At 43.2% G+C, this 13,607-nt stretch overlaps 1 protein-coding gene across 2 annotated transcripts in view; it reads right to left on the minus strand.

The window, feature by feature from the left end:
- LOC106570238 (trafficking protein particle complex subunit 9) overlaps nt 1-13,607 on the minus strand; it is a 361,123-nt gene that overhangs the window by 306,680 nt on the left and 40,836 nt on the right. For both annotated transcript variants that reach the window (XM_045694753.1, XM_045694752.1), the window contains one exon: nt 739-865. In XM_045694753.1, coding sequence (XP_045550709.1) covers nt 739-865 — 127 coding nt within the window. The remainder of the gene's footprint in view (nt 1-738; nt 866-13,607) is intronic.

Below are 13,607 nucleotides of genomic sequence, written 5' to 3' on the forward strand. Positions count from 1 at the left end.
GTCCCAGACTAGCCAAGCCTATTCAACAGAGCCCCCAGACTAGCCAAGCCTATTCAACAGAGCCCCAGACTAGCCAAGCCTATTCAACAGAGCCCCAGACTAGCCAAGCCTATTCAACAGAGCCCCAGACTAGCCAAGACAGGCCTATTGAACAGTGGTGTCATTTCTGCTATACGACTGACTTTTACTGAAACGTAAACGAGTCATATTTCACCATAAATACATTTACAAGTAGATGCTTCTGTAAATCAGAGTGTCATGTAAAATGTTCACTTAGAACTCAAACAGCTATAACTCTGTTCTGACCAGAGGGGAGGACGGAGGAGAAGAGCTACATTTCAATCATTACACCATCGTCAAAATGACCTGACTTTGTTGAGCGGGAAGAAATATTGTCTATTGATTAATCAGGCCACTCAGAGTAGTAGTTACTCGATGTTAGAACAGTGTCGTAACAATGATGAGCTCATTGGTACATTGGTAAGATCAAATCAGAATGACAGTTCATACACCAGGGTTGTGTTCATTAGGGCACACCGTAGCAAAACCTTCTGCAATGGAACACGAAAACAGGCGTTTGTTATTGGACATGGTCAGAGATTACCTCCCCATTTCAGAGCATTTTCATCCATTCGTTCTTAATAAACATGATCCAGACCACTCACCACCTTTGACTGACTTACCTGACAACTGTTGCTGAAAAAGGGCTTTAAAAATCCGATTGACTGACTGACGTACCTGACGATGGGTAGCTTGCTTAACGGTACAGGGGGCAGTTTGAGTCCATCAGGCAGGGTGAGAACCTCCATTCCTCCTGGACATTTAGACGTGTAGTTCTCCAGATTCTGAGACACCTCCTTCTTCTCTGTGGACCGGGGAAAGAAGGGACTAGGGTTAGAAACGTTGAGCACATTACGGATGGTCAGTCAGACCATTTGAAGTGACAAGGAAGAACCATTTCTACAAAGAGTGTTTTCACACAGTGTACGCTATAGTGTGTAAAGCACATATTATAGTATTTGGCACCCTTTTGATAGAGCCAGTGTTTCCTCACCACTTAAAGTAACCGGTGGTCTCTCGCTATAACTATTGCTCCTAGTCTAAGCAAGATCACATGGCCCTGCCAATTTAATTGAGCATAATAACACAAATAACCCAACTCCAGCCCTGTCCCTTCTCCCCATCCTACAGTGTGAGTTTTATAGCTGGATCAATAAAGATGTTTATGGCCGTGCTGTATCATCACTCTCAGCCTCGCTGCTTTAGTTGCAAACAAAAATGTCTCTATGAGTTACTCTGTTGGCTGGGCCTCACACCCCATGGGGGCTGAGAGAGAGCGAGCGATATATACTCCAGTCAAGCTCCTAGATAGGCTACTTCTCAGTTCCCCACTACATACCCCTGTTTGGACAGCCACAAAATATCACATTATTATCCTGAGCAACAGAGCAGCACAGACAGAATATACTTTGATCCAGATTCAGGACGACCAGACCAACACGTCCTTCTGTAGTTCTGATCTGACAGACTAATGTGGTGGCTAATTTCTGCATTACCAAATGAGGAGAGTTACAAACACACCAGTCCGAGTTAAACTACATCTTTAATACTTAAGATACTTTTGCAAAAGCACTTGACCTTCAATGATGCACTCTCTGGAATGAACCAGGAAGGTTTTAACACAATGGCTACTGAGATATTTTATACCCAAATATCCACCCCCTTTTGACATGACAAACCACAGATAGTTAGGAACGGTTCACAAAGAAAGACTGTTTACTTTAGAGAGGAGTATCTAGATAGCATTCGCTATAAATTATCGTTCAGTTTGATCCCTAATGACGAGGTTCTAATCTCGTCCCTGGTACTTCATAGAACAAAAACACAATTTCATCCAATGGCATATATCAATTGTCAACTCTAGATACTCCCATCTCAAGCAAACCCCCTCTTGACCCCACTCCTAGACAGGCTCACTGGGGGGAGTGAGCCTCTAGGCCATATATTATCACAGGATAAGTGCGAGATCTAAGAGAGGACATACAATGGTCCCAGACACTGCCATAATCCTCCCCACAATAAAGAAAAGGAGGGAGTGACTTGCTCACAGACATTGTGGAGACAAGTCATTGGTTCCCCATTAATCATGCCATCCCTTCACATGGTTTAAGAATAGGTAAAGAGACATTCACATATAAAAGACAAGTCTGACCTCTCCCCTCTCTGGGCCCCAAGTGACTGAGCCCCAGCTAAGGGAGACGTGCAACTGAAACATACCAGAGTCCAAAGGACACTTTCTAATGACAAGTACCTCACATAAGCATATTATACTAATAAAACATCTTAATTATCTATGTTACCCAACTAATTCTGATTCATCCACCACACTGAAGAGCAGAGCAGTTCCAGTGACAGGAAACTCTCAGAGTGCCATTATTGAAAACACTGACATGGCCTTGCTTTACATAAAAATGTATCTAGCATGCTGTTGTTACTAAGCACATTCCTGTAAGTTAAAAAGCTCACCAAATGAAGGTCTTAAAGGGATGTTAAAGCCCTCTGTTTATTAGAAGTCGAGTCACATTCACTGTTGTGTGTTTGCAGTGTTGGGAAGTGGCTTAGGGATCATGGTTTAACAAGCAGAGAAATGCTGCAGGCAGCTTATGAAACCGCCTGGAAGTAGAAATGGACATGGAAGGATTTGAGTATTGTTGCTGATAGTACATTTCTACCACAGCGGTCATGAGGGGTGGTTACCTGCCTGCCTGGATCTGCCTCTCTGGCTGTCTACCTCTCACTGCCTGTTTACCTGTCTGCCTGCCTCTCTGGCTGTCTACCTCTCTCCCTGCCTGTTTACCTGTCTGGCTGTCTACCTCTCTCCCTGCCTGTGTACCTGTCTGCCTGTCTGGCTGTCTACCTCTCTCCCTGCCTGCCTGTCTATCTGTCTGCCTGCCTGCTTACCTGTCTGGCTGTCTACATCTCTCCCTGCCTGCTTACCTGTCTGCCTGCCTGTGTACTTGTCTGCTTACCAGTCTTTCAATCCGTCTCCCTGTTCGCTTCCCTGCCTACTCGTCTGCCTCCCTGCCTGTCATGGACAATTTAAAATGATTCCTAAACCTGTATGGAGTCTGTCCGTCGATACATTTCAATTTAGTAAATTATATTTGGAAGCCCAAGTAACATAGTCTAACAGTAAAACATGGCAAGCTGAAGGACAGACCCAGATGAACAAAACTCTGTATTGATTGTCATTTTGGGATGATGTGAGGTAAACAGTATCTTTGAAGAGCTCACTGCAGCATTACACAAACAGCTCTCTGACTACCATACTCTCTCTCCCTCTCCGTCTCTCTCTGTTCCCTGTCTCTCTCCAACAGTCTTTCTTTCAGTTCTGCGTTCTATCTGCGACCCCCCTAACAACACATAATACAGCTGCTTTTCAACTCCAGTTAAAATCCTGTGGGGAATCGATTCGACTCCCTTTCGCTTGGAGAGTTTCGAGAGCAGAAGGTGATTAAACAAGTAAACATTACAGGAAATTCTAAATGTTTGCCATCAACTAGTATGTCAGTCAGCAGAGAAATAAGCAATTCAATAAATAAGCATAGGAAGAATTGAGCAAAAACTAAATTATAGGAGTTCGCAGATTAAAAATTGGCCCACATCAATTAAATAACCTGATCACACAATTTGCCTCTCCAAATACTAACTAGTTTATAAATGCAGTCAGACATAACTACAGTGTAATATGCATTTTTCCATCTAACCTTCAGAGCATACAGTTTCAACCCCTCCGACTAGGCCGAGGCCAGAAACAGAGCTGACAACTGGCAAGCCTATAAATAAAGTAAACTCTGCCACCTCTACTTCACTGCCCACACTGAGTAATGAACCACTGCAGTACACAGGTATCAAGGAGAGTCAATCCATCCTGACTTTTACTGGGCTCAGTGACAGACTGCTTAACAGACGGAACGACAGAACATCGTTTTCCTTTCGTCTTTCACCAAAAACACAGAGAACTCAACACAGAACATGAATTATGCCTAAAGTGGTGAATAAAGGAATATTTCAAACTTAGGTTAATATATTATTTAGTATGAGACCACGTAAATCAACTCAAGAAAAACCTGATTCAACTCATGAATTCTGCATTCATACTTCCACATTCATTCTTACATAACTGGTTCAACAGTCTTAAACTTTGAATGGCACCAATATGTCTCTCTCATTTCTCAGTTTATCCGCTCATTTTTAAGAGAATCCCCTATATTTCCACCCAGAGCAGCAGCCTATGGTGTGGTACTGTAGAGGACCCCTGGTGATGACTTTGAAATGTTTTAACATCCTTTGTGAGGCCTCTCAACTGACTGAGACTCTAGGGGGAGAGAGGGAAGAGAGACTGGGACTTCCAATACATCCTGACACGAGTAACATTCTCAATAAAACATAGTGGGAGATTCTGCCAACTGTCACTGAAGATGATTTACTGCCCTGCCATGTGATGGAAAGTGCTGACAGAATACAAACTAATGAATATCAAATGAATTACGAATATATCTATTTTTTATTGTTTTGGGGGCAGGAATGTTTACAAGAAATCAACTGCAATGACATCCGCATATTGTGGGCGAAAATCCAAGCCTAATCTTATCCACTGTTAACCAGACTACTGCACTAGAAAATGTGAAGTGGGTGGGAGACTAGCAAAAAAGTGACAACAGACTTAGAAAATACGTGCACTTACTTCAGTGTACAGAGATGGAATGAGTGAGTGGCCATCTTATGCGACTGTGAGGATCGAGGGAAATCAGGAGGATATGCCTGGGGCTTTCAAGCAATTCATCAACAAGTTCAGCTCATAACGTTGATGTTTACTTCAGTTCACACTAAAGTAGCCAGGAACTTGTATACTTTAAGTTACTGTTATGTACGACTCAAAGACAAATACTGAACAAAAACATAAAATGCAACAATTTCTAAGATTTTACTGAGTTACAGTTCATAGAAGGAAATCAGTCAAATGAAATAAATTCATTAAGCCCTAATCTATGGATTTCACATGAATGGGCAGTGGCACAGCCATGGGTGGGTTTGGGAGGACATAGGCCCACTCAATTGGGAGCCAGGTCCACCCACTGGGGAGTCAGGCCCGCCAATCGGAATGAGCTTTTCCCCACAAAAGTGCTTTATTACAGACAGAAATACTCCTCAGCACCCGCCCTCCCTCTCCTCAAACAATCCCACAGCTGAAAAAGATTGATGTGGCATCCTGGGCTGGCGTGGATGCAAGTGGTCTGCGGTTGTGAGGCCGGTTGGATGTACTGCCAAATTTGCTAAAACAAAGTTGGAGGCAGCATATGGTAGAGAAATTAACATTAAATTCTCTGGCAACAGCGCTGTTGAACATTCCTGCAGTCATCATGCCAATTGCATTTTACCTCAGAACTTCAGACATCTGTGGCGTTGTGTTGCGTGACAAAACTGTATATTTTAGAGTGGCCTTCTAATGTCCCCAGCACAAGGTGCACCTGTGTAATGATCATCCTGTTTAATCAGCTTCTTGATATGCCACACCTATAAGGTGGATAGACTAGCTTGGCAAATGATAAATGCTAACTAACAGGGATGTAAACAATTTTGTGCAAATGTGATAGAAATAATTATTTTCTGTTTATGGAAAATTTCTGTGATTTTTAATTTCAGGTCAAGAAAAATGGGACCAAGACTTTACATGTTGCGTTTATATTTTTGTTCAGTTTATAATTTCTAGAACGGGAATCATATTAGTCCGAGGGGCTATACCCATTCTAGTAATTATACTGCTCAAAAAAATAAAGGGAACACTTAAACAACACAATGTAACTCCAAGTCAATCACACTTCTGTGAAATCAAACTGTCCACTTAGGAAGCGACACTGATTGACAATACATTTCACATGCTGTTGTGCAAATGGAATAGACAACAGGTGGAAATTATAGGCAATTAGCAAAACACCCCCAATAAAGGAGTGGTTCTGCAGGTGGGGACCACAGACCACTTCTCAGTTCCTATGCTTCCTGGCTGATGTTTTGGTCACTTTTGAATGCTGGCGGTGCTTTCACTCTAGTGGTAGCATGAGACGGAGTCTACAACCCACACAAGTGGCTCAGGTAGTGCAGCTCATCCAGGATGGCACATCAATGCGAGCTGTGGCAAGAAGGTTTGCTGTGTCTGTCAGCGTAGTGTCCAGAGCATGGAGGCGCTACCAGGAGACAGGCCAGTACATCAGGAGACGTGGAGGAGGCCGTAGGAGGGCAACAACCCAGCAGCAGGACCGCTACCTCCGCCTTTGTGCAAGGAGGAGTACTGCCAGAGCCCTGCAAAATGACCTCCGGCAGGCCACAAATGTGCACGTGTCTGCTCAAACGGTCAGAAACAGACTCCATGAGGGTGGCATGAGGGCCCGACGTCCACAGGTGGGGGTTGTGCTTACAGCCCAACACCGTGCAGGACGTTTGGCATTTGCCAGAGAACACCAAGATTGGCAAATTCGCCACTGGCGCCCTGTGCTCTTCACAGATGAAAGGAGGTTCACACTGAGCACATGTGACAGACGTGACAGTCTGGAGACGCCGTGGAGAACGTTCTGCTGCCTGCAACATCCTCCAGCATGACCGGTTTGGGAGGATATCCCTCAGGAGACCATCCGCCACCTCATCAGGAGCATGCCCAGGCGTTGTAGGGAGGTTATACAGGCACGTGGAGGCCACACACACTACTGAGCCTCATTTTGACTTGTTTTAATGACATTACATCAAAGTTGGATCAGCCTGTAGTGTGGTTTTCCACTTTAATTTTGAGTGTGACTCCAAATCCAGACCTCCATGGGTTGATAAATTGGATTTCCATTGATTATTTTTGTGTGATTTTGTTGTCAGCACATTCAACTATGTAAAGATAAAAGTATTTAATGAGATTATTTCATTCATTCAGATCTAGGATGTGTTATTTTAGTGTTCCCTTTATTTTTTTGAGCAGTGTACATATCTAAGCTATTAGCGATAGATTCCCAACTCCTAGAATGATTAAACTACCTCCAAATCACACTGTGTTCAAATTAGAGGTCAACCGATTATGATTTTTCACCGCCGATACCGATACCAATTATTGGAGGACCAAAAAAAGCCGATACCGATTAATCGGACGATTTTTATATATATATCTGTAATAATGACAATTACAACAATACTGAATGAACAATGAACACTTATTTTAACTTAATATAATACATCAATAAAAACGATTTAGTCTCAAATAAATAATGAAACATGTTCAATTTGGTTTAAATAATGCAAAAACAAAGTGTTGGAGAAAAGCTAACGTTTAAGTTCCTTGCTCAGAACATGAGAACATATGAAAGCTGGTGGTTCCTTTTAACATGAGTCTTCAATATTCCCAGTTAAGAAGCTTTAGGTTGTCGTTATTATAGGACTATTTCTCTCTATACCATTTGTATGTCATATACCTTTGACTATTGGATGTTCTAATAGGTACTTTAGTATTGCCAGCCTAATCTCGGGAGTTGATAGGCTTGAAGTCATAAACAGCGCAATGCATTGTGAAGAGCTGCTGGCAAACGCAGTAAAGTGCTCTTTGAATGAAAGCTTACGAGCCTGCTGCTGCCTACCACCGCTCAGTCAGACTGCTCTATCAAATCATAGACTTAATTATAATAACACACAGAAATACGAGCCTTAGGTCATTAATATGGTCAAATCCAGAAACTATCATTTCAAAAACAAAATGTTTATTCTTTCATTCTGGCAAATTAGTTCACAACGAGCCAGGTGGCCCAAACTGTTGCATATACCCTGACTCTGCGTGCAATGAACGCAAGAGAAGTGACACAATTTCCCTTGTTAATATTGCCTGCTAACATGAATTTCTTTTAACTAAATGTGCAGGTTTAAAAAAGTATACTTCTGTGTATTGATTTTAAGAAAGGCATTGATGTTTATGGTTAGGTAAATTCGTGCAATGATTGTGCTTTTTTTCGCAAATGCGATTTTGTTAAATCATCCCGTTTGGCGAAGTTGGCTGTCTTTGTCAGGAAGAAATAGTCTTCACACAGTTTGCAACGAGCCAGGCGGCCCAAACTGCTGCATATACCCTGACTCTGTTGCAAAGAACGCAAGAGAAGTGACACAATTTCCCTAATTAAAAGAAATTCATGTTAGCAGGCAATATTAACTAAATATGCAGGTTTAAAAATATATACTTGTGTATTGATTTTAACGAAGGCGTTGATGTTTATGGTTAGGTACACATTGGTGCAACGATAGTGCTTTTTTCGCGAATGCGCTTGTTAAATCACCCGTTTGGCGAAGTAGGCTGTGATTCAATGATAAATTAACAGACACCGCATCGATTATATGCAACGCAGGACAAGCTAAATAAACTAGTAATATCATCAACCATGTGTAGCTAACTACTGATTATGTTAAGATTTATTGTTTTTTTATAAGATACATTTAATGCTAGCTAGCACCTTACCTTGGCTCCTTGCTGCATTCGCATAACAGGTTGTCAGCCTGCCACACATTCTCCTCGTGGAGTGCAATGTAATCGGCCATGATCGGTGTCCAAAAACGCCGATTACCGATTGAGCAATTCAAGGAGGCCTAACCATAGGCCTCCTAGCTCGCCCACAATATCGGATTGAGGTCAGGGCTTGTGATGGCCACTCCAATACCTTGACTTTGTTGTCCTTAAGCCATTTTGCCACAACTTTGGAAGGATGCTTGGGGTCATTGTCCATTTGGAAGACCAATTTGCGACCAAGCTTTAACTTCCTGATTGATGTCTTGAGATGTTGCTTCAATATATCCACATAATTTTCCCCTCCTTATGATGCCATCTATTTTGTGAAGTGCACCAATCCCTCCTGCAGCAAAGCACCCCCACAACATGATGTTGCCACCCCCGTGCTTCACGGTTGGGATGGTGTTCTCCGGCTTGCAAGCATTTACATTACATTTACATTTAAGTCATTTAGCAGACGCTCTTATCCAGAGCGACTTACAAATTGGTGCATTCACCTTATGATATCCAGTGGAACAACCACTTTACAATAGTGCATCTAAATCTTTTAAGGGGGGGGTTAGAAGGATTACTTTATCCTATCCTAGTGTCATGACTGTCCTGATCAGGCCAGGGTACAGGAGACCACCACCCTACAGATTATCTCCCAAACCCCCAACAGAGGAGGAGAGATCTAGGGGTCTGAAGATGTGGGGGGTTTTATGACACCTCACGCCCATAATAAACCTTAGGCCACTGAGAAATTCCTTTGTTCTCTCACTATGGAGAACTGGCCTCAGAACATTAAAACATGCAATAAAGGGACTTTGGAACAATGGTTTCCGTCAGCCACAATGGTGGTCATGACGAGAGGTGGAATATGAAAATGTATGTAACTTTTGAATTGTTATTAAAGGTTAAGAGATGACCTTATTATGAAAACGTTGTACCTTTAAGAGTTTTCCCAGTATATGCCTGATGTTTATACATTGTACGTTGTGTGGAAAATATCCAAATCAAAGAGAATGTTTTGGTAAAGATGAGATGTGAAGGTAGTGTCTAAAATAGGATTTTAGTCAAATCTAGGCCTTGCCCCTTAACTTGGTCCGCCCAGAGAATTGCCCTAAAGGCGGTTACGCCCACTTCTGACCCTAGGGTATAAGACAGGAGAGTGAAGAATTAACATATGAGACTAATTGACCCCAAGCTGCAGCGAAGGTCTAACAAAGTCAACGAACCCCAAAACGAAACACAAGGTTGAAGACAAAGAAATCTTTTTCTACACGAGCTACGGACGAGTAGCTGTGTCTAAGCGGGTGAATTCAAGCCGAACCACCCAGCCTCCACTCTCCATTGAATCGTGATATATACACCGTTCGAGTCCGAAGCTGTGAGCTCTGAGCTACAGAGCCGTCTGTCCTCAGAAGACCCCTTTCAGATCAAGGGCGAGGGATCAGACCACTTAGCCAAGAAGGACACTGACATCGTGAGGACAACCAGAGAGTTGCGCCGGAGAAGTGCGTCATTGAGAAGCCTAAACGACACACGCGGAGCTTCCCACCTGAGACCTCCAACACGTAATTACATCATTATATTCTGACCCATAAGAGCGGCAGTTCGGGGCAAGGCTAGGTTTAAATAAGCATGGCTGACAAATGAACCCAAATGTATATTTCTCTCGTGTACTTTCTTGGTTTCTCTCTCTTTTAAATCCCTATTTTGGGTAACACGCGCCATAGTGTGTTGGCCCGTTATACTAAGTCCTAATCAATAGCTAGACTGTGTTTTGTGTATGTGTATTTTTATCATCATTTTAGCTTGCTAGTAAATAAATAATCAACTAAGATTGGTGTGGTAAACTCATTGGTGAAGCCCGGGTCCGTGCAGATTCCCGGATTATGCGACGTTCAGAATGAGACTGTAGAGGAAATTGATTAATTTAGCGACTGTTGTAAAATCGATATTCTGATATCCTTTGAGTTAATTTGGGAAATAGAAACTCAATCAAAATACTGTTCCCATGGTGCCCCAGGTTGATGAGTTAATAATTGCTTGATTCATGGCTTAATTCATTTAATCACGCAATTATAAACCGTTAATCATTCGATGAGCAACAGTCGTCACATTAACTAATACAACGTCACGACACTAGGTATTCCTTAAAGAGGTGGGGTTTCAGGTGTCTCCGGAAGGTGGTGATTGACTCCGCTGTCCTGGCGTCGTGAGGGAGCTTGTTCCACCATTGGGGTGCCAGAGCAGCGAACAGTTTTGACTGGGCTGAGCGGGAACTGTGCTTCCTCAGAGGTAGGGGGGCCAGCAGGCCAGAGGTGGATGAACGCAGTGCCCTTGTTTGGGTGTAGGGCCTGATCAGAGCCTGAAGGTATGGAGGTGCCGTTCCCTTCACAGCTCCGTAGGCAATCACCATGGTCTTGTAGCGGATGCGAGCTTCAACTCGAAGCCAGTGGAGAGAGCGGAGAGCAAGCCTCCCCCTTTTCCCTCCAAACATGACAATGGACATTATGGCCAAACAGTTCTATTTTTGTTTCATCAGACCAGAGGACATTTCTCCAAAAAGTACGATCTTTGTCTCCATGTGCAGTTGCAAACAGTAGTCTGGCTTTTTTATGGCGGTTTTACTGTGGATATAGATACTTTTGTACCTGTTTCCTCCAGCATCTTCACAAGGTCCTTTGCTGTTGTTCTGGAATTGATTTGCACTTTTCGCAACACAGTACGTTCATATCTAGGAGACAGAACGCGTCTCCTTCCTGAGCGGTATGACGGCTGCGTTGTCCCATTGGTGTTTATACTTGCATACTATTGTTTGTACAGATGAGCGTGGTACCTTCAGTCATTTGGAAATTGCTCCCAAGGATGAACAGACTTGTGGAGGTCTACAATTTTTATTCTGAGGTCTTGGCTGATTTCTTTAGATTTTCCCATGAAGTCAAGCAAAGAGGCACTGAGTTTGAAGGTAGGCCTTGAAATACATCCACAGGTACACCTCCAATTGACTTAAATTATGTCAATTAGCCTATCAGAAGCTTCTAAAGCCATGACATAATTTTCTGGAATTTTCCACGCTGTTTAAAGGCACAGTCAACTTAGTGTATGTAAACTTCTGACCCACTGGAATTGTGATACAGTGAATTATAAGTGAAATTATCTGTCTGTAAACAATTGTTTACCTTCTCCCCCGATTGCGCAGTTTGGCCGGGCGGCCAGCTCTAGGAAGAGTCTTGGTGGTTTCAAAATTCTTTCATTTAAGAATGATGGAGGCCACTTTCTTCTTATGGACCTTCAATGCTGCAGAATTTTTTTAGTACCCTTCCCCAGATCTGTGCCTTGACACAATCCTGTCTCGGAGCTCTATGGATAATTCCTTTAACCTCAGGGCTTGATTTTTGCTCTGACATGCACTTTCAACTATGGGACCTTATATAGACAGGTGTGTGCTTCTCCAAATCATGTCCAATCAATTGAATTTACCAAAAAGTTGTAGAAACATCTCAAGGATGATCAATGGAAACAGAATGCACATGAACTCAATTATCGAGTCTCATAGCAAAGGGTCTGAATACTTAGGCAAATAATGTATTTCTGTTTTTATTTTTTATAAATTAGTAAACAATTCTAAGAACCTGTTTTCACTTTGTCATTATGGGGTATTGTGTGTAGATTGATGAAGGAAAATGTTAATTAATCAATTAAGTCCTTAGTGATGTGGACGCCAAGGTACTTGAAGCTCTCGACCCGCTCCACAACAGCCCAGTTGATGTGGATAGGGGTGTGCCCTCCCCTTTTTCTCCTATAATCCACGATCAGCTCTTTGGTCTTGCTGACGTGGAGGGCGAGGTTGTGGTCCTGGCACCACACTGCTAAGTCTCTGACCTCCTCTCTGTAGGCTGACTCATCGGCGTCGTTGATCAGGCCAACCACCGTTGTGTCATCAGCAAACTTGATGGTGGTGTTGGAGTCGTGCGCTCTGTCAAATTGGTTGTTGATCATTGCTAGAAAACCATTTTCAAGTCTTGCCATAGATTTTCAAGGCGATTTAAGTCACAACTGTAATTTGGCCACTCAGGGACATTCACCGTCTTCTTGGTAAGCAACTCCAGTGTAGATTTGGCCTTGTGTTTTAGGTTGTCCTGCTGAAAAGTGAATTCATCCCCCAGTATCTTGTGGAAAGCAGACTGAACCAGGTTTTCCTCTAGGATTGTGCCTGTGCTTAGCTCCATTCCGTTTATTTTTTATCTTGAAAAACCCCATAGTCCTTAACGATTACAAGCATACCCATTACATGATGCACTCACCCTTATGCTTGAAAAAAAGAAACGTGGTGTTCAGTAACATGTATTCAGGACATTTTGTATTCAGGACAAAAAGTGAATTGCTTTGCCACCGAGTTAGGAAGGACGCATGTATCTTTGTAGTGACTGGGTGTATTGATACACCATCCAAAGTGTAATTAATAAGTTCAACATGCGTCTATGTAGTTGAATCTGTGTTTGAAATTCATTGCTCGACTGAGGGACCTTACAGATAATTATGTGTGGGATACAAATATGTGGTAGTCATTCAAAAATCATGTTAAACACTATTATTGCACACAGTGAATCCATCTCGTATCATGAGGTCCCTGGCAATTCCCAACCTCTCTCTCTCTCTCCTCTCTCCCATGAAGTCCTGAAGCTCCTGTGATGCCACGAGAGGAAAGATGACACACTACGTCTTCTCCCAGGCAGGGTGACACAGTGGTAATGGTTCATTAGCTAGACGTGACAGCTATCTCAGCCTCTCTCTCTCAGCCTCACGCTCGCGATCTCCCAGCCTCGCGCACGCTCGGAATCTCGCTCGCACGCTCTCTGCCTCTCACGCTCGCGATCTCCCAGCCTCGTGCACGCTCGCAATCTCGCTCGCACGCTCTCTGCCTCTCTCCCTCACTCGCTAACTCAGCCTCTCGCTCGCTCACTCGCTCGCTAACTCAGCCGCTCGCTAACTCAGCCTCTCGCTCGCTCGCTAACTCTCCCTGCCTCTCTGCCGC

Source organism: Salmo salar, chromosome ssa14 (assembly GCF_905237065.1).
Source record: "Salmo salar chromosome ssa14, Ssal_v3.1, whole genome shotgun sequence".
NCBI classification, from domain to species: domain Eukaryota; kingdom Metazoa; phylum Chordata; class Actinopteri; order Salmoniformes; family Salmonidae; genus Salmo; species Salmo salar.